This window comes from Solenopsis invicta, chromosome 6 (assembly GCF_016802725.1).
Source record: "Solenopsis invicta isolate M01_SB chromosome 6, UNIL_Sinv_3.0, whole genome shotgun sequence".
Taxonomy (NCBI): Eukaryota; Metazoa; Arthropoda; class Insecta; order Hymenoptera; family Formicidae; genus Solenopsis; species Solenopsis invicta.
This window is the reverse complement of record NC_052669.1, coordinates 6627222-6654667: the sequence shown is the minus strand read 5'-3', so window position 1 is coordinate 6654667 and position 27446 is coordinate 6627222. Positions and strand designations below refer to the sequence as shown.

The 27446-nt window shown below is 41.0% G+C and overlaps 4 protein-coding genes and 1 long non-coding RNA gene across 12 annotated transcripts in view; 2 read left to right on the top strand and 3 right to left on the bottom strand.

Annotated features, from left to right (window-relative positions):
- Positions 1 to 17084, top strand: part of LOC105194206 (histone acetyltransferase KAT6B) — a 28988-nt gene extending 11904 nt beyond the window's left edge. For 4 of the 6 annotated variants that reach the window (XM_039450473.1, XM_011159000.3, XM_039450472.1 and 1 more), the window contains 5 exons: positions 512 to 1286; positions 6048 to 6499; positions 6675 to 8170; positions 10173 to 10552; positions 10630 to 17084. In XM_039450473.1, the coding sequence (XP_039306407.1) occupies positions 741 to 1286; positions 6048 to 6499; positions 6675 to 8170; positions 10173 to 10552; positions 10630 to 15111 (7356 nt within the window). In that variant the 5' untranslated portion in view covers positions 512 to 740 and the 3' untranslated portion in view covers positions 15112 to 17084. The remainder of the gene's footprint in view (positions 1 to 511; positions 1287 to 6047; positions 6500 to 6674; positions 8171 to 10172; positions 10553 to 10629) is intronic. The other 2 variants (XR_005575000.1, XM_011159003.3) reach the window with 2 other exon arrangements.
- Positions 17085 to 17264: 180 nt separating this feature from the next.
- On the bottom strand, positions 17265 to 18482 carry LOC105194205. The gene is made up of 3 exons (XM_039450412.1): positions 18183 to 18482; positions 18083 to 18095; positions 17265 to 17863 (listed from the first exon to the last, which is right to left on the bottom strand). Exons 1-3 carry the CDS (start codon positions 18245 to 18247, stop codon positions 17480 to 17482), a joined length of 462 nt encoding a protein of 153 aa, XP_039306346.1. The 5' UTR covers positions 18248 to 18482; the 3' UTR covers positions 17265 to 17479.
- Positions 18483 to 18506: 24 nt separating this feature from the next.
- On the bottom strand, positions 18507 to 22685 carry LOC105194202 (group XIIA secretory phospholipase A2). Its single transcript, XM_011158995.3, has 3 exons — positions 22034 to 22685; positions 20246 to 20313; positions 18507 to 19152 (listed from the first exon to the last, which is right to left on the bottom strand). Exons 1-3 carry the CDS (start codon positions 22266 to 22268, stop codon positions 18829 to 18831), a joined length of 627 nt encoding a protein of 208 aa, XP_011157297.2. The 5' UTR covers positions 22269 to 22685; the 3' UTR covers positions 18507 to 18828.
- On the top strand, positions 21981 to 24977 carry LOC105194204. Its single transcript, XR_003268859.2, has 3 exons — positions 21981 to 22224; positions 23764 to 23968; positions 24517 to 24977. It is a non-coding gene; the product is annotated as an uncharacterized LOC105194204 (long non-coding RNA).
- On the bottom strand, positions 23627 to 27422 carry LOC105194203 (glutaredoxin-C4). 3 transcript variants are annotated; one of them, XM_011158998.3, is made up of 3 exons: positions 27234 to 27422; positions 24528 to 24649; positions 23627 to 23943 (listed from the first exon to the last, which is right to left on the bottom strand). In XM_011158998.3, exons 2-3 carry the CDS (start codon positions 24624 to 24626, stop codon positions 23746 to 23748), a joined length of 297 nt encoding a protein of 98 aa, XP_011157300.1. In that variant the 5' UTR covers positions 24627 to 24649; positions 27234 to 27422; the 3' UTR covers positions 23627 to 23745. The 3 variants fall into 3 exon arrangements, with proteins under 3 accessions (XP_011157300.1, XP_011157299.1, XP_011157298.1); XM_011158997.3 differs by lacking the exon at positions 27234 to 27422 and adding an exon at positions 26842 to 27013; XM_011158996.3 differs by lacking the exon at positions 27234 to 27422 and having other exon boundaries at positions 24528 to 24764.
- Positions 27423 to 27446: the final 24 nt, after the last annotated feature.

Sequence of the window (27446 nt, the reverse complement as noted above, 5' to 3'; positions counted from 1 at the left end):
CGATTATCGAGCGAAAACAAAATTTATGTACGGTAGAATTATAACCCTGCGTCTTATTCTTTCGAGCAAGTGTCTTGCGGAAAGAACAGTTTTACTGAAATACAGATCTGAAAATTATTATATTGAACCATTAAAAAAATTATATCGGATGTTCAACTTGGTTGCTAGAATGTCGAAACTGTTTGCAGCAACGTCGTCACGGTTGGACGTCCTACATAATTATTTTGATGGTCCAACGTTAATTAAATTTATTTTCTGATCTGTATCTAGCTCAATTTTTAGATGCTGCGGTAAAATTGTTTTTTTTTCCTCCGTGTTGTTTTACGCTAGCGAGTAATTTGATTGACTTCTCGCATGGCGCATACGCCAGTCGCTCGACAGCTTTCGACGAGTTAAAGGATGTCGAATATACCCCACCGTGCGGTATATCGAAAGGGGATCGTTTAGCGTCCGCGGCCGAAACTCCCACGCACGACTTTTGCAACCCCGTTCAAGCGTGCTCTCATTTCAGGGTCAGCGCAATAGCCCGCGGTGAGAACGTGAGGAGGCGGTGAGGGCTTAGCATCCAAGCCGGGAAAGCGAAGAGTCGCAGCAGAATGTAAACGTCCGCTGTTGATCGCGACGTTGCCTATCGGCAGGAGGAAGGTGGAGGAAGGGAAGAAAGAAGCACTGGCCGTGACTTCGTCGCCATCGTCGTCGTCGTCGCCGTCCGCGCCGTTCGCGCCGCCGACGGAGACGCGATGGACGAGCCGGAATCGCCCGAGACGTGGTCGGCCTGGATTCTAGATGCGATAAAGAAGATTCGCAGTCAGAAGCAGCGACCGAGCGTCGAGCGGATATGTCACGCGATACGTCAGCATCACAATTTCCACGAGGAGGAGATCGCCGAGCACTTGGAGGTCGCCGTAAAGCGCGGCGATGTGCTCAAAATCTTCAACAAGGGTCAGTCCTCGTACAAGGACCCGGGCGTTCTCCAGTCCAAGAAGCTCAGAGTCACCAAATCGACGGACATCAGCAAGATCATGGGCAAGGCTGTGCGCGAGCTCGGCGAGCGCGAAGGTTCGACCTTGAAGAGCATCGAGAGGTACCTTAGGCAGAGCCACACCGTCGAAGAGGACAGCGAGGGCGATCTTAAAATCGCTCTCAAGCTCTCCGCCAAGCGTGCGGTCGAACGGGGACTAGTGCTCCAGGATGGCAAGCTTTTCCGGCAAACGGACAGGCCGCCACATTTCAAGAAGTTCAACGACGCCGCTCATACATCGCCCGCGGAACCGCCCGCGCCCAAGGTGAGTCACTTTGTGACTAGCTTGTAAGTTGTGCATTCGATGATGAGTCACTCCCTGGGAAGCCGCGTCCTGTGACCCGTCGAAATTACCGACGGGGAGATCGCAGCTTCGTACAATACTCTACATATTGTCTGACGTCTTCACTATTCTGTTATACGATAGAAACCTAGTTTTATCAACACTGGATAATGCTAATCTGTTTGATTGATTCTCCTCTGTCTTTCTCTCTTTCGTTTCGCATATCTGCATCGTGTTATTTTTGTCATTCCTCACTCTCACTTCTCATTTGCATTGTACTATAATATTATCACACCGAAAGAGTTGTTTATGTTCAAGTAAATGTATTTATTTTAACATTATTTTTTTGGTTTAAATAAATATTAACTAGTATAAAATAATTTAATTTTTAATTTAGGAAAAATATTTTTTTAATCAAGAAAATATTGTAAAGATAAATATATTTACTTGAATATAAAATTATTTTAATATATTTATTAAAATGTAAAATTGAATGTAAAAAATTATTTTTTATCTTTCTATCTTTGTTTCTAACATTGTGTTCATTGCTACTGTTATCTTCTGTATTTTTCTCAACTTGTATTTGTTAGATAGCTTGCCCTAGAACCGCAAACGTTAATCAATCATTCAATCAATTAATCAATCAATCAATCAATCAAAGAAGTGTATTGAAACCATTTCAATATCACTAGATTCTTGGGGCTAGGATTAAACTTGATAAAAGAATTAATTATGATCGAGAATCTACTTAGCGATGCTGATCAGAAGGTAGAGTTTCGTTCATTTTAAACTCCTAGCTTTGATCATGGTTTTAATTTCGCAATTACCTCTTGGAGCAACAGTTGCGCGAACAGTTTTTTACGACCTTAAACTCAAACGTGCCGTACAAGCTAATTGGGGAATGCCTTCAACTACACATACACCGAGAAAAGAAAAGAATTTGGTAATAATGAACAAGCCTAATGATAGTGTGCTTTCATGAAATAATTTCAGTTAAATGTCAGTGCATAATTTAATATTTAGTAAGTAATTAATGTTTAGTTGCTATTGCTATTTAATTACTACGCTACACTGAAGGAAGAGTTTGGTTAATAGCTATCAAACGTTGAGTGAAACAAGGTCAATTAGATATTTGGTTAATGTAACCGAAAATAATTCTATTTTTCTAAATATTTTGTAAACATTGCTAAATTTGATTATATTTTGTTTTATGTAACAAAAAATTTAAATGTAGATAAGAAAAACATGTAGATAAGAAAATGTTTAATTAACTAAATAGTTTTGTTCGGTACATTTTAACCAGAATTTTGGCACGTAGAACGAAATACTTTTATTAGTATAATTGCTAAATAACGCCAAATATTTGGCCATATTAACAAAACATTTGATTGAAATAATTTTATCAAAGCTTCAATTTAACTTTTCGATATCGCGTCGCGTCGAGCGACTTTATCGCATCACAAGATAATCAAGATCAATGTAGATTAATTCGTCATTGAATGTCGTCGCTTATTCAGAGACACGTGCGTGTTCACCGCCAAATTCTCTGGCAGTTCCGTGCCGAGGACTCGCGTTTCGCGCTCTAGTAAGCCTTACATCTACAATAGATGTAGTAAGCCTGTTGCTAAGACCTGTGACGTTAATTAGAAGCTCCGAACTTCACAGTTCAGAGATCCGGTGAGCTCGCTTAAAACTTAGGGATTACGGTTTGAGACAGCGCCGGGAATGCTTCTTCGCCGGAGAAAAGAAAAACGTTTAGAGCTTAGAGCAAAAGGCTGAAAGCTTACTAAACCTATTGCAGAACAAAGCTATAATAGTTTTTCTAAATCTCCGAGTTCCTAACACACTTTATACAACGGCAGAATTCTTCGACCAACCGGAGTGTTTTTAATTCTTTCAACCCCGAATTGATTCTATTTGAAAAAAAATTTGTTCTCTACTTAGTGTTCCTAATAGTGTAGAGATGGTACTCGATTTTTTAAATAAATTTTCTATTATACTTTGGAGAAGTTAAAATATTTTTATTGTTCAAATAGCGATTAGTTTGACGTCTGGAGGGATTTGAGGGAAGATTGCGATCGCCTCCGGGGCAACGACGGGTGCAAAATGGTTAAACCGCTGAAGATGAAACGCGTATGGGATAACGCGTTGGCGTGCTCTAATCGCGGATCTCTTCCCACCGCGCGTCGCTGGCGTTACGCGCCGCTCGGTTCGCGCGCGCAAACGAGAATCGTGAACGGCTCGAAGCCGGAAAAGTACTCGCTCCAGGTCACGCCGTAATGCCCACGTTCCGGCGATGTTGGGAATGTCGGTTGGCGACCGCTGGAGTGGGACAAGCGGGGATACTAACTACTATACTATTGAGGACTGGAGTGGGACGACGATGACGACGACGACGATGACGACGGGTGGGCAGGAGGGCAGAAGGGCGAGGAGAGGACTGCGGGAAGGGGAAGGGACGGGCGAAGGGTTGGAGAACGGGCGGGAAGGGGGCGAAAGGTCGAGATCGCGCCGGGACGATGGGCTATCTCGGGCAACTTCCGGCGCGGACTCGTTTTGTGTGTATAACGTTTCTCTCTTATTGATCCTCCGCCGCGGAATCGCGCTCCCTTTCTTTCTCTCTTATTGCGTTTTCGAGCGCGAAAAATCGCGGCGCGCCGACGCGGGTCCCGCGTCCCCGTCGCGCATCAGGTGGGTTACCATTCTCCCCCCCGCGTGCACACGGGGCGAGAGGGAGAGACGGGCGCCGTACGTCGCACACGGCGCGCGTCCATTTCCCGCGCTTTTTTTTTTTTACCCCGCTGCGCCTCGTCGTTACACCGCAAATCGCCGTCCACCGCGGGGAGACGATCGATCGCTGGCCGCGCTCTCTGTTTTGCGAGAACGACCATTTTGAAAATTACACAGCGGGCGAGACCCACCGCCCGCCCGGTCGTATGTTCGTTCGGTCGGTCGGTCGATTGCCACCCCCGACGCTCGTCGGCGACGTCAGCCCCCGCTGGCCCTCGAGGACGGACAAACCCCCGTCGTCGTCCGAGCCCGAGCTCCCGGGACGACTCTTGAAAAGTGGAGTCGTTGATCCTTCAGCGATCTTCGTTGAAGTGGAATTTCGTTCATCTAAAATTCTACTAAAATTGATTGAATCACAAATCAAACTAGGAAATATATTCCGAAGCAATATCTTATGTCGAGGCCCGATCTCTCGATATATCCTTGAATTTTAATTTATTTTTTTTAACTGCGACGAACACGCTTTAAAAGTTCGTTCATCCATCGCGTCTTGGATTAACGGGCTCTCGAGAGATCCTCGTATGACTCATCAAATACCTGTTCGATAAGTTAATACGTTTCGAATGACAATTTAACATTTTTATTGCAGACACGTGGCGCGATTTCGTATAATGCGGTTGCGTCCTCCACCCGGTCGCTTATTTCACGATTAAGCTAATTCGGGCGTCCAGCGTGCTCACAACAATACCGGCATGACCTGTGAGCGTGTTTCGCGCAACTTGGACGCGGAATGAAATTAATGGGCGGACATTGGCGCGCGAGGCATTTGCGGATGCACGCGTAAAAGCGTCGATACAGCGAGTCGTCCAATCGCGCAACAGGTCGCAGCGGCCGAAACGGAGGCTGTTCGCCCGCATACACTTTCTCTCTAATTTATCGTCTTCTCGGTTAATGAAAACAACGGTCCCGCGCATGCATTTGCATTAGATTCCCGTTCCTTCTTACGTAATGTCCGGGCTTTGAAAAAAAAAGAACCGCTTTGAGTTTCGAAAAAACTAATTTGTTCAGAAATAAAAATCGTTTTTTGCCCTTTGAAAAACATTATTTTATATAATTAATATTACTTATTATATAAACAATAAATAATTTTAATTTAATAGTAAGCTCAGATATACTTCTGGATGTAGGACTAGAGAGGATTAAAACACACTAAAAAAAGAGTTTAGTGATAGCTGCCAAATGAGTGAAACAATGCTAATTAAATATTTGGTTAATATAAACGAAAATAATTTGACTTTTTTAAAATATTTAATAAGTACAATCAAATTTAGTAATTTATTTAAAAAATATATATTTAGAAAAGTAAAATTATTTTTGGTTATATTAATCAAATATTTAATTGGCATTGTTTCACTCAACATTTGACAGTTATTATCAAAGTTTTCAGCGCATGCCGGAATGTTACAAAATGCCTACAGCTTGTAATACGTTTCCGTGAATGCATGCAGAGAATATTTGTGAAAGAGCGTTTCTTCGAAATTATCGCTACCGCTTGCTGCATCGTTGGCGCGCAGTGCACTCTTAATAAGATGCACCCCTCCGACGCATAAGAGTACCGTCGTGTCTAGCCAGCGTATTTTTGCATTACCGCCATTGAAATGAATAATTATGTTTCGCGCCGGGACTCACTCGTCTTTTGTATATGTGATACGTAAATGATAGATAGTATCGAGCCGCCGATACGTGAAGGCTGATACGCAGCTGGCGTGTGAAGGTTTCGGAAGTTGCGCCGTTCAAATTATTACTTTGTATTTTATATAGGAATTTCTCTTTCAGATAACGAGGAAAGTTCTCATTAACATTTGACATGTTTGTTTTTGCGAGATTGTGTACATAACAAAGCTGAAAATATCATAAATTCTATAAATTCTGATATTGCAGACTATAATATAATTACTTTTACTTGGATATTTTTACTTTATTGATTTATCGACTTTTGTCCGTTTGCCGCAGGCTCCATTACCGATATGCAGAGAGTGTCTCGGTGCTACGATGGCTGGTAACAACAATAACAGCAAGCGGAATGCCAACGAGAAGCTAAGCAGGTGCAGCGTTTGTGGCGCGGCACTTCATAATTCCTGCGCGCCGCCGGAACTCTCGATACTCGTCGATCGAGGTATAACTTGGTCCTGCGACGACTGTTCACCAACCTGCGCTGGCTGCCAGCTGGAACGGGAGTCGCAAAATTATCTCGTCAAGTGCGCCGGCTGCGTCAAGTGTTACCATCCCGCCTGCATCGATCCTGCCCTCGACAAGAAGAACAAGACGCCCTGGAAGTGTCGGCATTGTCAAACAGCGCACACGCCGGTGAGTAAGGAGGACGGTAAGCGGGGCAAGGCGCAAGATGCGAGTTCAACCGACGACACGCCGAGGAAGAGGCTCAGCAAGTTACGCGAAAATCGAAAGTAAGTGTTACTCGCGTGTATTCGATTGACAAGCGTTCTTTTTTATTCGCTTACAATGTCTCGCGATACAAACAATATTTTTGACCGTGAGATAAACATTGAAATAAAAAAATGTATAGCAATATAATCTTATGTGTCAAGACTAATGTACATGTTGTTTGTGATTTTTTTGCAGATCGATGGTATCCAGAAAAAGCTTGACGAACGCGCAACCGGGCAAGAAGGGCAACGCGGGAGTGGCTCAGGTGGACAGCAGCTCGGACGGTAATGCGGGTGTTGTCTCCCCTCGTCAACCACCTTTGATTTCCTCTCCTTTACCACAACCTCCCACCCCACTCGCAGGCCAGGGTAGGCTGCTCGAGGAAAAGAACGACAGGATCTCCAAGGAGAAGCAAAAGTTCTTTAGATTGAGCGCGTTTAACGCTGAGCATAGTAAATTGAAGCGGGTGGGGGGCGGTGATAAACCTAGGCCCTCGCGGAACATTAACGTTAGGTCGACTCGGGGCAGTACCGCGAATCCGAAGAAAATCGAAACGTCGCGAGTATCTAGTAGCAGTAGCAGCAGCAGCAGCAGCAGCAGCAGCGAGGCTGGTAATAGTAGCGAAAGCTCGGAGGGCAGCGATAGTAGCGATGACGATGAGGAGGGTAATAGCTCGAGCGAGAGCAGCGGCTCCTCGTCGGACGAAGTCCAGGATGGGAGAATCGATCCTTCCAAGACGAAGGCGCCATTCGCTTGTGACCTCAACGAGGACAAGCCGTGGGGCTTCGCCGCAGCCGCCGCCAAGCTAAACGTAGAATCGCCTTTCTTCAGCAATATTACAAACACTTTTGGCGCGCCTGTACCTAAACTCAGCGTGGGCGACGCGCCGACCTTTGGCTTGCACATACAACAGCCAGCCACTGGTAATCCATCAGATAGTAAAAAGAAAGACAAATCCGAGCGCAACACCGCACAGACGGCTGGTCTCATAAACGCGGATAACAAGGTCAAGCCCGGAAGCGGTCAATTGAGAAGCCTCTTCGACGGTTTGAGTCACTTTTTTTCAGCATCTGCAAATAGTAGAGCGAGATCGGCCGGCGCACCGGCGCCGAATTACGCGCCAGATCGCAGGAAAAGGCCTAACACGGAGGATGCTGCTAAAACGAACAAAGTTCCGAGAGGCACACAGAGAAACAAATCGGACGACTCATCTGGCACAAGCAAACTCAAAGATCGAAAAAAGACTGAAGCTACTACTGAAATATCGAGATTACCGAAACCCGGTATCTTTGTACCTTCTGACGAGAGTATATTAAGCTCGCTTAATGAGAAATTACCGAGGATGACACCTTCGGGTCTGGTGAAAACCGCAGTGAATAGTAAGAGACACGAGCACGAGAGGCGAAAACTAATGCGAGACGACGCGTCGTCGCTCATAAAGTGCGCCACGGACCAGCCGTCATCGCCGTCGAGACACGAGCAGCAGCAACAGCAATCACGAAAGAAACAAACGCCTTCGGATACGAGTACGCAGATACGCCACCCTGCACCCGTTGCGAAATCCTCAGGCCTCGGTTCCGATCTCGTCAAGTCAAATCCCAGTCCAAAGTCCAATCCACGAGCCTGTACTAGCGCCACCACCACCAACACCACCACGACACCCCGCGCGACACCCTGCTCCACCAGGAAGGGTAAGAGTCTACCCCACCCGTTCACAAGTTCCTAACCTCGATGATGCACCCTAAAAAGTCGCAATGAAGACTTCCTTCTAATCTAATCCTCGCTCACGACCACGTGGATGTGTTGGCGGTGTGGTGTGGTATGATGTGTGGTACACGTGCGTCTGATGACCGTAACTTTTTTTCAGGATAACGTGATTGTTCCGACATTGTGGAAAAATTATAAAAATTGTCCAATTAGAAAAATATTCTATATATAAAAAATATTTAATTGCAATTGTAACATACATGAATGATTGATCTTTAGAAACAAATCGCGAACAATCAGGTTTCTTGGACGTTTATCTGTTACATGGTGTAAAACCAGTGATAACTTTTATAGTAGATGTTTGTTGTACAAAAAATACAATTCTATAATAATTGGAAGATATGTACATTTGTTTGAACAGCTTGTAAAGTGTTCATTTTCATTTGTTTTACACTGTGGATACTATTGTGGTTATTGCATGTTGTTAATCATGTTATTACTTGGCTCTGGCATTTTTTTCCTTTGTCCATGCTACATACATTTGGAGATGACTGTCAAATCGAGAAGTACTAAAATATTTTGTGAAGAATATGTCCTTATGTAGAAATATTTTATCCTGTATTTATTATTTAAGATTTAGTTATTTCATCATTTTTCAGGATACTTGTACAGGATACACAACCGATACAGTCGCATCTGCAAACGCGTACCATATTATGTACATATAACATTCGCACAATATTTTATGGAAAAACTTTAATCTCTCATCATAACATTTGGACTATTCTTTATTTTGACCAATTGACCGATTTGTATTATGACTCACATAATTTTTCTACATTAATCGCGTGCAAGACAAGTCTTGTTGAATTTTGTTAAAAGACAAGAGATAAAAATATTATAGGTTACAAAGTTCTGTTTTCTAAAACGAAAAATACGAGTGAACAGTCTTGGTTGTACATTTTACGCAAGATAGAACTCATTTTGTGTACTATGCATCACTTAATCGAACACTTCGGATTGATTCTCCGCTCTCACCTCTTTCCTTGTACAAAAAAAGACCGAAATACAATTTCCAGGCACTGAAGAAAATACGGCACTGGGTGGCTTATCTCACTCAGCCGCCCTCCTGTACCATTCACACTGGAGCCTACCTGCTGCTGCTGACACTTAGCAGGCACTGTTGTATACCACTGCCCCCTTACCCCTTCATGAAAAACAAAAAAAAAGAAAGACAAAGAAGTTCCTGCCATCGAAGAGCCAACTTTGATACTCTGCCAACACATCCCACTAATCTAACCCACAGCTTTGCTTTGGATACTACTCACATTATTAACGGCAAACGAATTATTATTCGCATTCTTTTGTCATATTACATTAGATTGCTATTGTCACCATTGCTATGCCGTACGATTAATTTTCGCTTTTTTGTTATCTGTTTGACCAATTAATTTCTCCAACAGGACGTGACTAATACCTCCGTTGTTTTGACGTCTTTTAACCAAGTCATTTGTATTGAAATCACGGGTAATAAATTGCCTTGCGCTTTACATTTAGAGAGAGTCATTCTTAAAGTTCCAACGTAACTCTATTTCTTATCTCGTAACGTGCGGCACTTAAAACGCACTTTAACGTACTTTAAAATTAAAATGTTTACTATACGCAAGAATATGTGATATATTTAATTATCACGAAAAAAACATATCTTTTCATTATATCTCTCGTTTATGAATTCATTCGTCAGGTTTCTTTTACATCAAACACATCATTTTTTCCTATGTTTTCTTATACAACAAATTAGTGCAGTCATAGGCAGTGTCTCATATGTAAAACAACTGCATCAGTGATAAATATTAACTGATAATAAAACTGATTATAATACAAAGAAAATAGATATTATTAAAAATGATAACATTACATTACAATGTGTGCAGGTCGTTGGACGAATTTGGTTAACACTCGTAATCATTTTTCTTCCTTTTACAGAGGAACCAATTGTGCCGCAGACCTTACCGCCGGGAGTTACGCAGAAGGACGTGGATCTCATCAAGGAGGCTCGTGAGAGGGCTCGATTGACTGTTAGCACCGACGAGAATGACCAATCATTATGCGTTAGCACGCCGAATGCGTCTGGTAACGCACCACGAAACCCCGCCGCAATAGTATTCGGTCGGTACGAGGTGGAAACATGGTATTCCAGTCCGTTTCCTCAGGAATACGCGCGATTACCGAAGTTATTCTTCTGCGAGTTTTGTCTCAAATACACGAAAAGCCGGGCTGTGCTGGATAGGCATATGGATAAGTGTCAATGGAGGCATCCACCCGCCACTGAGATCTATAGGTGCGACGGATTGTCTGTGTTTGAGGTACGTATTGTAATAGATATTTTATTACCTTTCTTGTTCTATTGAAAACTAAAGAAAACATTTTTGATATTTTCCAGATCGATGGTAATGTAAACAAAATATACTGTCAAAATCTGTGTTTGCTGGCGAAGTTATTTTTGGATCACAAGACTCTCTATTACGACGTAGAACCGTTTCTCTTTTACGCCATGACCAAAAATGACAAATACGGCTGTCATTTGGTCGGTTACTTTAGCAAAGAGAAACACTGTCCGGCTCAGAGGTACAACGTGTCCTGCATTATGACCCTGCCGCAGTATCAACGACAGGGTTTCGGCAGGTTTCTCATAGAATTCAGTTACCTGTTATCCAAGGTCGAGGGCATCCCGGGAACACCGGAGAAACCGCTTTCGGATCTCGGTCGAGTGTCGTATCATTCCTTCTGGAAGAGCGTAGTGCTCGAGTACCTGGATGCGCATCGGAACAATACTGACATTAAACTGAGCGATATCACAAAGGAGACTGGTGTGTCAGCGCATGATATCGCTACGGCAATGCAGTTACTCGGATTTATAAGATCGGTTCATCTGCCAGGAGATATAAACACTAATAAAGTGGCTGTGGTAGTCGATTGGAGCAAGGTAGACGCTCACATGGTGAAAGTACGAAAGAGTTCCCGCATCAAACTGGATCCCGACTGTCTCAGATGGATACCGTTGCTCACGCAAATTCCTAATCCGTATCAGAATTCGGAGGAGAGCGCCGACACCGGTTCGGAAATGTCTCCTACAGTGGAACCTAAGCCCGTACCAGTTGTCGAGAAGATGCAAAGAGTGAAGATAAAGAAGAAGCCTCGGGGTAGAAGAGTAAGCCAAAGGAAATCGATACCCTTAAAATCGACACCTTTAAAATCGACACCTTTAAAATCGACTTCTTTAAAATCGACACTTCTAAAATCGACACCTTTAAAATCGACACCTTTAAAATCGACATCTTTGAAATCGACACCTTTGAAATCGACACCTTTGAAACCGAAGATTTCGCAAAAGACTGCGGCGTCTCACAAAGACACGCCCAAAGAAGAGAAGGATGTTAAAGATGCGAAGGAAATCAAGACGGCGAAGGAATTAAGAGAGCCAAAAGAATCCGTAAGGGAAAGTCGGAATGTCGCGAGCACAGAGAATCGAAAAGATTCACGCGTGGAAACGGAAGCCAAGAGCGTAGCGTCTACATCGAGAAATGCGCGCGCCCTTAGCTCGGCAAGAAACGCAACTCCGACGACTCCGCCGAAATCAACACAAATAACGACGATGTCGAGGAGAAGAATAAGACCACCTAAGACACTTATGTCTGAATCAGTCATCACGCCTTTGAGAAAACGAAAACATTCCGAGAGGGTTGAGGCTGAGGAAGAGAAAATGGAAGTCAGCAGTAGGAAGAGAACGCGAGAATCTCTGAGGGAAAAAGAAAAGGAGAAAGAGCGAGAAACCGAACGAGAGCGCGAGAAGGAGGAGAGAGTGAAAGAGAGAGATAGTAAAGCGAAAGACAGGGAATCTCTGAAAGAAACTTCAGTGGATACTAGAAAAACGCCTCCTAAATTAGACTCTACGTCGAGTCCGCCTAAACCGGCGAAGAAGCAGTGCAAAGTAGACGACATTTTGTTGAAAGTTACCAACAGACAAACCAAGTACATGCAAGCGAAGGAGAAGAAAGCTCTGGAAGAGACGATGCAATGTAATGGTAAAGAGGAAGTGCGAGACGTTAAGAACTCGCCACTGTCCAGGCGGGGTAGAAATAAAGCGACGGTGGAAGCTCTGAAGATGCCGCAACTCACGCCAGAATCTCCCAGCGCGAAGAACAGAGCCGAAAGTCCTGTGATACCGCCTCCTTCGTTGTCTCCACCGCCCGAGTCGAGTTCTCCCGTTCAAAAAGAGCAGCCGTCTGTGCCAGAGTCACCGTCCACGAAGCACAGTAACAGTGACAACAAGAGCGAAAGCGTAGAGGACAATGGTTTGCCTGTTCCCACGGAAACGGAAGTGGTATCCGCGAGTTCCGGCGAATATGAGGGCGGCGATGAGGATGATGGAGAAGAGGAAGAAGTAGCTGCACCACCGACGCCTAAACTCGTGACGCAATCGGCCTCGCCTAGCATGGAGAACCCCGCGAAAGAACCGTGTGAGGACGAGAAAGTGGATAACAAAGATCAGGAAAAAGACAACGACGAGATCTCGTTGCAGAAGACGGAAGCAGCGACGGATTTATCACCAGTGGTCGACGACGATCAGACTGAAACTTTAAACGAATGTGATAAAGACTCCGAGATTGACAAGCGTCCAGTTTGTAGTCCGGAGGCATCGAAATCAGTACCTGAACCAGTTGCTTCACCAAAAGAGGAGGAAGTCGAGAAGTCGGAGAACAGCGTTATACCGAAGAAGGATGACTGCGAGAGTCCTCCCAAAGAGGAGCTTGTTTGCGAACCGCCGATGGATGCAAAGATTGATTTGTCGCGACCGAAAACGGAACCTTTACTTGCGGAGAAGAAAGACACGTGCGTTCTCGTTAACGCGACGGTGATGTCGGAAGCCGAGCCTCTCACACCGCGGGAGAAAACGTTGCCCACTGTGGAACATCAGGATACGACCTTGCAGTTACAGAATCAAACGGAGGAACTGAAACAGCATTCTCCTGAGAGTGGCAAGACCACGCCACATCTTGAGAATCCGGGCTCGGTGAAGAGAACACCGCCGTCGCAACCAGATTTGCCGTCTATGGGAGTCTACACCCCTGACTCGACAACTAACTCGGTACACTCGCTACATTACAGCCAGTGCGATCTGGATGTGAGTCAGTTGGGCTTGGAGTCTCCTACTTCCATAGCCAGTGATCTTGGGCCGCAAAACAGCGTGGAGAGACCGCCCAGTGCTTTACCGTCTATTCCACCGCCTACAAATGTGCCGATCTCGGTTTCCATGCAGATCGCGACGCCGGTTACGTCGTCGGTGCCAGTGAATATGCCGCAGCAGGTACAGTATGCCGACTGCTCGATGCCGCAGCATACTCCGCCGGCCCATCATCCGAGCATCCATCCGATGCATCAGCCACACACTCCACAATCTCTTCAGCAACCGCGTACTCCGCAGAGCATCCCGACCCAAAGTCCACAGCCGCTTCCGCAGAGTCATACACCGCAACCGTTGCCACAATCTCACACACCACAGAGTATACCTACGCATAGTCCGCAACCGTTGCCGCAAAGTCATACGCCGCAGCCGTTGCCCCAGTCGCACACGCCACAGCCGATGCAGTTATCATTGGCACAGCAGGCGCAGAGTCAAAGTATGGCGCACAATCAATCTCAACAGACACAGTCGCAGCAGCAACAACAACCTGCGCATCAACAGCAGCCACAGCCTCAACAACAGTCGCAGCAAACTCAGCAATCTCAATCACATAGCAAACGTGCCAGCGGCTCGCAGACCACGCATAGATCTAGGTCGACGCAACAGAGTAGCAGGTCGCATCGAGCTACTCCGCCGACGTCCCACACTAGCCAAACCTCTCAACACAGCGTCGTGACGTCGCAGACCAGTCACAGTACCGTGACGCATACGGCGCACGTTGCGGTGCCGCCGCAGTATCAGCAATCGCCGTCATCGATGAGCCTGCCACCAGCAGTGCCACATCCGCACTCGCACACTCCGCATGCCGCCCATTCGCATAACATGGCGGTGATCTCGCAGGGCAACTACATGGCAGTGGCGGCTGGCTCGCAGAGCTTTCCCACGCAGAATACTTACGTGATCCAGCATCGTAGCGGCCGCTCTGGCGCGCCGACGCCCTGCACCACCGCCACGAATTTCTATATACAAACAAGCGCGATGCCACCGCACTCGCATACCCCGGCGCCGACTCCGCTTTCCGCCTCCGGTAGTCATCAAACCACCAATTCATGCAGTCTGGCGAAGCTACAGCAATTGACCAACGGTCTAGACATGGTACCGCCTACGCCGCCACCGGCAATGAACCTCACGCCGCCACCACCTATCCCACACACTTTGACGCCACCACAGACATCGCGGCAACTACCGACGCCACCTCAAGTTGGACCCTTGGGCTACGCGAAGAACTATTACAACGTCAATACTGTGCCTCCCGGTACACCCGGACCGCCTGGCCGATCCACCTCGCGTTCGTCTGCGAACAACATGCCGTCGCTCACACAGTCGTATCCTAGCGAAAGTCTCTATCGACAGACCCTCGACCCGAGCGGTACCTGTCCGCAGATGCAGAGCGCCGCGAGCCGTGTCAGTCCAAATGTTGCTCTCAACACGAATCTCATGGCAGCCGCTCAGTATGGTTACCGCGTAGCGCAACCAGCGACCGGTTACATGAATCAAGCAGCACAGCTCGGCGGCTTTATGAACCAGGCGAGCCAGTTACCGGTCGGTGTGGTGAACGTACCGACGCCATATCCGCAAGACCCGCATCAGCAAAATCCGGCGGCTGTCTACACTACGTACCACGGCTACATCAACGGTGGTCTCATGCAGCCTCTCAACAGCTCCATGAGGCCGCGCTAGCCGTCGCTTACTCCAATCGGATCTCTCGACGCTTGGACGAACGAACGAACTTCTTCGTGTGACAAGTTAACGCTCTCTTCGATACGATCATCGATGGCGACTCATCGTCGATCTCCTACTATGTGACCGATACCGCGGGCACTTGTACTTCCTCGACCATTCGCTGCCTTTACCAGCTCTGTCCGCGAACCAGACTTGTTCGAGTCTTCTTCTCATCATACTGATCCATTTGCGACAGCAATCTTCCTTTCCGATCCAGGTACTCCACGGAGCCTCCGAAGATGATTGTGCTCGCTGTGAGCATAAACAGCATACATCGAGAGCCGTAATATGGACAGTGCGGCAGATCGCGAGAGAACTCAGTGATATACGCTTGTAAAAGAAGCAGAATCTACGTTCGGCAATCCGTTCGTCAAGCACACAACTGTATTTTTAATTCTTTATCTTGATCCGGCAAAATATATTCGCGAATGGTTAGTGTATTAGCGTGTGTTTTATATACGCCAGTACATTTGAAATCGCTACGTGAATATACATGCTCATTGGTGTTTTAACTGCACATTTTATTTCAGAACAGGAGGTGAAAGATAAGGGAGGTTGATTTAATGATTGACCCTTCCGTCTCTGTACTCACGCTCGTCGACAGCGGGACGTTCTTTTTTTCTTAAGGAAGGCTCGTATTAAACTGATTCTTAACTTGTCGACAAAGATTGCACACAAGGTACAATTTAATCATAGTTATCGATCGGTGATTCTTCGGAGGCACGAGTTCGTATACTTGTGCGTTTAAAATAGAAGGAAAAGGAAGGAAAACAAGACGTTATCTTGGATGGATTAATTTCGGTCGACCAAGATAGCGCGCTCCTTCATCTCTAATTCGAAGGAAGGAAAGAAAGAAAAGTGTGGAGGGTAAGGGGGAGGGGGGAGAGAAAAAGAAAAGAAAATGCGGACACCTATTTTTAGTAGGGCATTCCTTCGCGAAACCGCAGCAGTGTTACGTTTTATGTATTTATATATATAAATATATATAAATATATTTACGAATAATATTCTGTTTGATATTATCAATTGTTGAACATTGTTGTTTAAGTTGGCACACTTGTACTTTACTGTATCATAAAGAAGAAAAAGTAACTGTGCGTAACGCTATGATAATCCTCATTGTATTATTACGAAAACGATTACTTGTCGCCGACATCGTCTCACCAGTGTAAAATTGTCAATCTCGATCGTCAGCGCCATCGTTTATATGATTTTTATCCATTGTTATTATTATTATCATTAATAATCATTAACTATTGTGACAAACGATGCAACACAAGAAAACATATACACTCACGTACACACACACGCGCACATACATACATACACACACACACACATCACACACAACGTAATCCATACGCTATATTTTAATTGCCACATACATGATGTCACACATTCATTCGGTATTCATTATTGTATGTTTTTATTATCTAATATCGCGAGAAGGTAGCTCTAGTTACGGAAAGAATAACGGAGCGCGCAATTAGGCTCTTCCACGAAGCGTCGCGAGACTCGTGCCGAAATTATTTTTTGTATCGAAATCGCGAGAGGAAGTATGCGCGTATGTCGATTTTTCCTTTCGCGAAGTGAAGGAAGGAGAGGAGCAACGGTAGCGTAAACACACGTGTTGTCTACGTTACTCCGAATACATTACCCTGAACCGCGTAATTTCCCTCCCTCGTTGTGGGCGACGCTTCGCGGAATGGTCGTGACGACAAAAAAAAAATAATATATTTATGGTACGAAACGTTACGAGTTTAATTTTTTCAGACGAGAGAACGAAAAAAAAAACGAAAGAAAATTGGCAGATCGCCTAGCTTAGAGTAATTGAATGATAAGATAATTAATAATGTATAAAAATACATCAATATTTATTGTACATAGATCTAAAAAAAGACTACTAACAAATAAAAAAGAAATCAAAAATACATGATCGCGTCTTTGATTGTTTCCAAGTGTAACGTATGACGACGTGTAGCGTGTAAGATCATCTTCCTGCGTGAGATAGATCCTCCTACAAGCTTTGTTACTTCATCCTAGACATAGGATTGCGATCAGATCTCTAATTTTTATTTGAAAGATTCTGAGCAAAAGTGAAATAAGTCCATAGTTCGTATGGTATCTTGGAAAAGTGTTCGCTCTTGAATTTTATGAATCACATTCTTATATTATATTTGAATAGTACAACATAAAAAATTTTTGGTTTTTTGAACTTTATAATTGCATGGGTTTAGATCACTTTTATCGTCCTAAATGATTCGTTTGATTTGATAGAATAACTTGATAGTAATTTACGCGTTTTATTTATTTCTTTTCTCACGGATTACCTCGAATACGTAGAACGTTTTCTCTTTCGTTTCCTCTCTTGGCGCCGTTTTTTCTCCTCGTTGGCGAGATCTACGTACTTCTTCCTCTGTTCGGGAGTCATTTGAGACCACAGTTTGCCCGCGGCTCGCGCTATCACGGTGACATGCTCGTTCGGCTTCTTACTGCGAAGTCGCAGGAAGAAAATGATGAAAGGATTCGTCGCCCGAGGCCGGACATTATGTCCGTCCCTTTGAGCTTGTAAACTTTGGCTGGCGGCTTTGCCGCTTCCGCTCGCGGGTTGTCTGCCTTTTCCGGTATCTGCGCTACGTAAAAGGCGAAACTGCAAAGTACGCTTTTGTGTGCCCCATTGATTTCGTCGATAGGTTTCAATACCTACATTCTATATTATGGTATCAGAAACAAACAATTCTTGCGTTTTTACACAGATGTAAATAATTAGCCGAGAACTTTCTTTATCAAAATTATATATAAAATCAAAAAAGGAAAAATAAACAAACTTTTAATAAAGTTTCATATTATAGGTATAAATCGCGTGAAAATCATGCGCATGTTTTTTTTGCTTTTGACATCAAAAATCAAGGCGGTGATGTAAATTAACGGCTCGAGTCATACTGTGCCGAACATGAATGGAGAAAAAAATGTGGAGTTACGCGAAACTAGATGTTGCTCCATCATTCATAAAGTAGAAATTATCTTACTTGCAATGATCCTCCTTCCGGTCTTTCTGACTCTTAGGAGGTTGTGCGGAGTTGGCGTTTCCCATTTCCGCCTTACCTCACAAAACTATCACAGCGATTGTCTCGACAATTGGCGTTACTTGACAATTTATTTTTAATATATATATATTTCTCGATTCGGTAATTTTATCCGGAGACAGTTATCACATTGACATTTGTATCGCGAAAGACCGTCCATTGTTTTTTCAAAAGACAAACATGATTTTAATATCAATCTTGTGATATTGATATTTATAGACAATATAGACTAGAGGGAAATCATTCTCAAACACAAACGATTCAATACTGCGTATATGTCTTCTCTATCTTTAATACAATTATTTTAATTAGTAATTACAATTAGTTTATACTAATACAATTATTTTAATTAGTAATTTAATTACAATTATAATGCTTATAGTTACAAGAAATGCATAATAGCTGTCATTTTCTTTATAAAATTTACATTTCTCATATTTAATCTGAAGTTTTTTATAAATTATGCTATAACGAACGCATTACAAAATAATCTGAGATTTTGTTTATCAGCAGGGTTGATGCTTTCTATTCTATTTAATATGCTTTGTTATATAAATTATATTGTTATTTTTATATTGTACGTCCAACGTTATAAATCTCCGCCGGCCTGGGCCGCCTTTTTCGGTTTCTTGTTTTTGCTCCACTTATCGGGGCAGTAACAGGCCTGTTTCTGAGCGTCCAGGAAGCTCTTGCAACCCAGTGCGGTCGTCCCCGTGAAGAGGGCTTTGGCCGCGGCTTTACACGTATTAACAATGCTGAGGGCGGTTGTTTGATACGAATCGCAATATCTGTAGAGGCATCTCTTGAATTCTATATCGCATTTCTCCTTGTCCGTGTTACAAGTGTCATAGCAAATGTCATGGAGGTCACAGCATTTCGTCATTTCGGTGAGCGGAAGGTATTCCTGGTTCACCTGCAAATATTCGTGACAATTTATAATCAACGTGTAATTGATATAATAAAGAATGTTGCAAGCCAATACAAAAGTATTATAAAACAGAGTTGGAAAAAACTGAAATAGACTTAAGAAATACTTATTTAAAGGATGTATTTATAAAAAACTTTCATAAAATGCATTCATAAATACTATTTGATAAAAAAAAAGCTCTTACACTATTCAACATTTTATATATACATTTTTTTAATAAGATATTTTACACTTTGAAATGTCATAATTAAATGAGTTTTTTCTATTTTCTATTATTTATTTCCTTTTTCTTAACAGTACAAAATAGAAAATAGTAAAATAAACAGCACCTACCTTACGAATACATAGATGTAACAGTTTCTGTAAACATGTTTTAAAGTAAACTGTCACTTGGCATCAGTTATTTTGTAAGAAAAATGAGTTACATCTATTATATTCATAAAATATGTACTTTTTTAAAATTTTGGTTTCATTATTTTCTATTTTATACTTTTAAGAAGTAGAAAATAGTATGAATTTTTACTTTCAAGTTTTTCCTACAAAATTATAATATTTAGGCTCGGTTTTTCATTATCTAGTTAACTTATGGTTAAACTTAACTTGAAGTTTCAACCAATAAGCTTCATCTATGGCATCGCCCGTTGGGTAAAACTTAAGCCCATCGAGTAAAATTTAATCATCAGTTAATCAGATAATGAAAAACCGAGCCTTAGTGAATTTATAACATAAGATAAACTTGTATTGTGTGTCCAGACAATTTTAGTTTTGTATATAAATATTAAGTATTATTTGCTTCGTTATATTTATTACACTAAAGTATTTATTTTAAATGGTATTTTCTATACGCCCTAGATTTAAATAAATATTTCTATTCCACTATTTTTTCCAGCAATGCTATGAAATATATTTTAATTTCGAATAACTGACGTCATAAACCTAGTTAAACAGTCAAGAAACAAACGTGACAAAATATAAATTAAATTTATAACTGACGGGCATGTACTCATATAAGTTTTAAGACGAGATTTTAATAAAAATTGCTTGTCTATGAAGACATCTCCTCTTGGAAGACACCAACCTGGATACCGAGGGAACCGCATCCATCACTTTGCGGTTTATGATTCCAGTCTGCTTTTGGCGTCGATCCTGAAACAAATTAAAACAACGATTTGAATAACGCGCTGTTCGTCCAGTCGCAACACAGCTTGTTTAATCATAGCGCACTAATCTTCGAATAGAAATAGTTGTACTTTGATAACTCTAGATAGCATTATAGTCGAATTGAAATATTATGATTCTTATTTATTAAAGATTGTGAAAATTACAATTTCCGATGTCCAACGTTACATTAACCAACATTCACCAACTATTTGTAAAGAAATAATATTAGCACTATGAATTGAATCTATTAACTAATACGGAAAAATAGGACAGGATGCATTTTTTTGTACGAGGTTTCTATTCGAGATTTTCATTAGAATTGTTTGTGTTCATGATTTGAGTTTTTGTCAACTTTTTCTCAAATCGAGAACTCGGCCAGATTTCTAGCATCGTGTTGTACATAAGGCTTTAAGTCTGTTCTACAATACGTCGTATGTCGGTTGCATAAGTTGTAAGCCGTAAAAATTGACCAATCACAATCGAATGTGAGGAGAGTATTCAACTGCGATTGGTCAATTCTTGCGGCTTACAGCTTATGCAACCGACATACGATGTATTAAGCCTGTTCTACAATAGCATAAACACAAGACCGTAAGGTTGTAAGGCATGGTTTTAAGAGCTCGTAAGCGAATGAAAAATTTTCATTTCTTACGTTACAACCTTACGGTCTTGTGTTTACTGCTATTGTAGAACAGGCTTTAGAACAAGCTTATGCAACCGACATGCGATGTATTAGAACAAGCTTTAATACATTTATTTGAAGATAAATGTATTATAGATGCCTCTAATACTTATATAAAAATGGAAGATTATAATGGATTCTTGTGTTACACTATGGCCGGTATTCATAGTCGATTCTTATTTCAAGATCGTCTTAAGTAACGTCTTAAGATGCTAATACGGCTCTCTGATTGGTTGATGACATCTTAAGGTGATACTTAAGATAATCTTAAATATAAGAATCGACTATGAATACCGACCTATGATCTAGTTTACACCGTTAAAATCGATGATCGTTTTACTCGTAAAATTCAGAGAGATTTTCAGACGATTTCTGGGCAAGGATGTAAAGAAGTCATATAGCGCCCACTTTTTGGTCAGTATTCATAGTCAATTCTTATATTTAAGATCGTTTTAAGATGTCATCAATCAAAGAACTATATTAGCATCTTAAGACTATCTCTTGGTGTATTAATAAGCTACATATATATTAAATTGATTTAAACATTTTTTGAAAGCGCGCTGAAATGTCCTAAACAATATGGCGAATCAAAGCACCAATCAAATTTGTCTAAGCGGTATCGAATCTTTTACTTGAGGATCTCTAGAATGTCCTCAAGCTCGCCATGTCCACTCTCACATGTTTTCTCTCTGGTTTAAATTGATCCATAATTAATGTAATTGACGATTATGCAACTTTTACAAAATAATTAACCTTTATTGATCAATGTAGGGAATAATAGAATTAAGAGAACTTGTAAAAATAATTAAAAAATTCGGTCAAAGCGCCATCCCAGCAAAGAGTTCCAAGGGAGAAATACGGGGTGTAGAAAGTGCAATTAAGGTACCCAAAGAGATCCGCGCGGATCGATTGAGATCCGCCAATCGCGGCGCGTCATTGGATTCGTTGGAGGGATAACTTGATAACCTCGCGAATCGCGAGGTTGATAGACGAGATAGCATCTACCCGCGGTGATATACGCACCGTCGGAACATTTGAAGACGCAGTTCTCCTCGACGGCGGCGTCGAATACTTCGTGTATGTCCTTGATCTTCTTCGCCACGGTGATGGCGTTGGCGAACAGGTCCTGGAAGACTGTCTCCGCCGCCAGCACGGCATCCCGCAGATTCGTCAGCAGTCCAGCACCGTAGCCGGACCAAGCGTACGCGAGGAATGTCAGCACGTAGATTATGATTTTTCGATAACGCGTCAGATCCATCCTCTCGCTTCCGCGAACCTTCGGCCGATCGGCCTATGGATCGACACGATGTTCTCGCGATCGAGCGGTACTGTCTCACCGGACTGCGAGTGTATTTTTAGACTGGTGCGTGCGTGTGTCCACTGCACCGTCATTGACACGTGGTGCCCCGCGTTGTTGGCCACGTCGACTTAATTACCGCGTCTTGGCTTAGATTCGTTTTATTTTTCACTTACTAATAAATTAATAAACTAGCTTTACTAGCTGCTACAAGTCTGATCTGTGTATGAGAAAAGTGGAGGGGATATCGAAGGCAGGGAGAGGACGGAAAAAAAAAACAGTTGAACTGTACGCTTGCTCTTTATACTTTGTCATGTAACTTTTCATTCGTATCAAATAATTAGCGTAATTTCGACTGATAAGTGCGACTGGTAAAAATTGAAGCGACTTTCTTATGTAGTTCCTATGTCGCAATTTTGTCAGTCATAATTGGTTTCAAGGACTCCGATGATCATGCTGCAATTAACTTAATCACCGGTTAATTGTACGTCAAGCTATACAAATGCAGACGAAATTGTCAATTTTCTATCATTTTAAAAAATGCAAGGAAAAAATAAGAGGGATTAACAGGGAGATTAAGGATATAATAAAATTTAAAAAAATAGTTTTGTAACTTTAGCCATAAGAGTTATATTCAATTAAGTTACACATAGTTGAAATTGAATCCAAATCATTCTAAACAGTTTTGATTCTATAATGCATCTTTTTCTAATTTTAAAAATTAAAAAAGTAAGTTAAACCGAGATCAAAGTTAATTTACATTTGTAAAAATGGGCAGTTTTCATAAATATAAACAAAAAAGTAACGACTTTTGAGAAATTTAAAGACGAATAAATAAAACAGTTAATAATTATAATCTAGCGTGGACGATGGAGTGCGTAATTTTATAAATTATTAAAATATATTTAATTTATTACAAATTTATTAAATTCACAAATTTAATTTTATAAATTATTAAATACATAAAAACATTGTACGGTTCGGTTAAATTTTGAACCAACCAGCAAAATTGAACGAAAAGGGTCGTATATATGATAATTTAATCGGAAAATTTTATCGCTAAATACATAACGTACAACGTTTTTATATATTTAATAATTTGTAAAATATAACTGCGCACCGTCATCCTCACTGCACACTTATTAATCGTGTTTCATTTGTTTATTCATAAATAAAATTTAAGTGGACGGCGCAAAAGTAAGTTAATTATTAAAATAAAATTGATATTCGCGAAACCACATCTGTCTTTTTGTTTAATTTCCACGTGAAAACACGATCGATGAAAACAGAATAGGAATTGAAATTCAATTCGAAAGATACCTTTTTCCTCTCTTGCATCAGCGCAGTTGTGTTTTATTGATTTATTGTTATTATAGAGAGCCCCTTGTTATGAACAAATTATAGGTAAATAATCACAAGACGCTTCGGCAATAAAAATTTAAAATTTTTTCTCTAGCTCGCCGCTCTCGTACAATTTCTTGACATCGGTACCGCCGCCTAAGCATTCTCCATTGAGGAATACCCTGGGCACTGTCCTGGCACCAGTTATTTCGCCCAACACATCTTGTATCTCCGCTGCGTCTTCCCTATCGTCTAACTCTATCGCCGTGTATTTCTTCTTCAACGAGTCAAACACCTGCACAAAAATTCGATAAAAATAGGTAAATAAGAAATTATCATCTCAATAAAAAAACTAGTAACAATTTGTCACCATTGTTAATAATAATAATAATAATAAAGTAATTTAAATAGTAAATTATATTTAAATTTATAAACTGCACTGTAGATGTCATAATTTCTTCAGAAATTCCACGTCAATCGTATAAAAGGCAACTTTTTAATATTATAGATATTTTAGTAGGATCACAGAAAAGTTCAACTTTGATATACTTGAAAAGTGTGTGTGTGCGTAGTTGAAACATCAAATTAAAAAAAATTGCGCGAGAAAAATGAGAAGTTAATTGACAAAGGCACGCGTGAATGCTATTATAAGAATATTGGAGTTGAAATATAATAGAGCAGACTTTTTTTTTAATTCCGAAAACTCACATGCATCAAACAATCAACAAATTAGACGTAATATGATAAACGATAACGCCACATGACGGATGGTCATATCACTGATGTGAGCCATATCGTTATCGTTGTGACGTTATCGTTTTTTTTTCAAATTACGAATAAAAATCGATATTGCTCTCTTGTGAAACAGAATCTAGATACCTTCTTGGCCATTGTGCAGTAAGGACAATACGTCTTGGAGAATATGACGACCGAGTCCTTGGCGATGAGTTCGTTGACGAGATCTCGTGTAGAAGGCATGATAGACCTTTTTGTACTGGAAACTGAACCCATTCTATTGAGCCGAGAGGATCATTTCTCTCGATTGCGCTTCGACACTTTAGCCTCGCCTTAACATTCGCGGTCAATTATGAGAGATTCGAATCGCGTCCGATGTCTGGAGTCTGACAGAAAACTTGCGTTCAAAGAGCTATGAGCAAGATTGGATGTTTACGCGTAAAATACATTATATAAATACATAACATGTATACAATGTGAACTTTGTTTTATGTGTTACCTGTAAACAATAAGTGTCTACATACATAATCTCATATGGAGTATTGAAAGTATAGAAACTTTATCAAATACAATAAAAATACTGTTTACTCGTTTTTTTTAATATATATTTTTATTTTATAAATACTATAAATCTTATGTAACTTAACTACTTTTTTCTATATTGCATTATTCAATTTGTAATAATTTACATTTCTCGTATTGTTTACATTACATGAAGATTCGTGTAAACGTGAGCAATATAGTAAATAATATAGACGTGTAATTTTGAAATGTATGACACAACTCTGCTTTAGACGATGACATATCTCCATACAAGAGTCTTGTTACTGAATATTAAATGACTTTAATCGATCAATCTCTTCTGACAATTATATGCATGCAGCATCCATTTAAGTTAGCAATGTCTGAATACATATTCAATGGATGACTAGGAAGAAAGATCTCAAATCGTATTAATATTCCACCGTGCGTAAAAAAGTTACTTGAGTTAAGAGGACGAGTTTTAAACTTGAGTTTTGAACCTATTGAAAACACAAGTTTCCTTTCTGTATAGATACATTTCAGATAAGATATTCTGTAATATGGAAAAGGTATTCCAGTTGCTAAGAATTTCAGAGATTTTTTCCCAAATTTGGATTTTGTATTATTGTGTGTATAGAATGTAATATAAGACTGGTTTTATCATTTCTGATTAACTTGAGTGGCCGATTTAAAAATAATCAACTACAAAGATTGACTAAAATTAACTAAGTTATGTTAAAAGTTATAAACTTTTTAATTAAGTTATTAATTTTTACTTCATTATTTAAATTTTAACTTTTTAACTAGTCACTATTTAACCCTGCTTATTTGATATATGAAAAGACAATAAATTAGAAATTTTTTCACAAGTAATCAAATTAATTGATTATTAAATTAACTGGAATTTGATCGAAGTCTTAATATACATTTGTATCAACAGATTTGTATCAACTTCAATCTCAGTTTAATTTGCTTCTTTAGAAAAAAATGAAGATTAAAGTAAATTAGGCAGTGATTAAAATTGGTCTACGTTGGCAGAAACAGATATAATAAGATTCATAAGAAAAATCAAAACACATTAATTAGAATCATTCTTAAATCATTCTTTTTATTAAATGGAATAAAATATAATTATTACGCTGAGAAAAAAATGGTTAAAATACTAAAATATTTAGGCTGCTATTCGTAGTCATAAATAATTTTCAATCTTTGAAAAAAATGAATAAATGTTTGAATACGTAATTAATTATGCTTTTAATCAAACATTGAAAATTATTTACGACTATGAATACCGCGACCACAGTCCAATACGTTCAATTAAACATTAGGTTGATCCAACAGATTCAACTATTATTTAGTCTCTTAAAAATGGTATAGTTTCTTCTGAATGTATCGGACTAAGTTATATTTGGTTTTTCAACTAAATTTTTTTCTCAGTGTATCTTTTGATCACGCACAATTTGCACAGGTCTGTAATTGCGTAATCAATACTCGACAACACGTGACTTGACAAACTTCATAACCTTCAAATTGGTCGCGAAATGTATCACCAAATTATTTACTCGAAAAAGTAACAGTCTCAGTTTGCTGACTACGTAATTATATTGTACACAGCTGATTTTATTATAGTAATTTTCCCCGAATTCGATACACTTCGAACGATCAAGAACATCGTTGTTTACGGACAATTCTGTCACTCTTTCGAGTTGACCGCTTCGCGTGAAAGAAAAAAAATTAAATCATCGGTGGGAAACGGAATATCGATAGTCTGCATTCTTGCACGAGCGAAAGTAACGACATTCACGCGAGGCACACAAGTGCAAAAAGAAGCTCGATAATAATTGATTTGTTTATGTGGAATGCAAACAGTGGCTGATGTGGTACGTGGCAAACGTCATGGGATTAAAGATCTCGCATCTTTTGGATCTGCCCTTACCTCCAACTGCGATTAAAGCTAATGTCGCTTAAGTATCTGTCGCCGCAGAAATTGGTGACTGCCGATCGAGGAATTTAATGACGAAACGAAAACGTGCTAATCCACTCACTAAGAAACACGAGACGCGATGCTACGAACGGCTGATCAACTTCGATTAGCTTAAGCCTCGTACATACGAGGCGTCGTGAGCGAAATCGCGAATCGAAGAAAATCGCGGCCGAAGATATCTATTCATTTTTCGATAATTTTATACGTAAGTTTTCTTCGAAAATTAATAAAATACCATTATCTGTCCCCCTCCAGAACATACAAATTTTGCATGAAACATTTTTTTTTCAAATGTCTTGTTTTCGAGACATTTCTATTTCGCCTGTTCGATACTTTTTACTCACCTCGTATAAACGTCGTCGCGTCGCGTTCTCACATTTCTTACATGACACGTGTATATCGACTAATCGAACGTCGGCACTTTAACTGCGAGATTCGCGGGTCGACGACGGTTGACGGTAAGTCGATGGTTATCGTGTTGGCGGCGGTGCGGTGGTGGGAAGAAGTGGCCTGCTCGACACTTGACGTGACGGGTCTATGCGAACGTCTGGTGGATC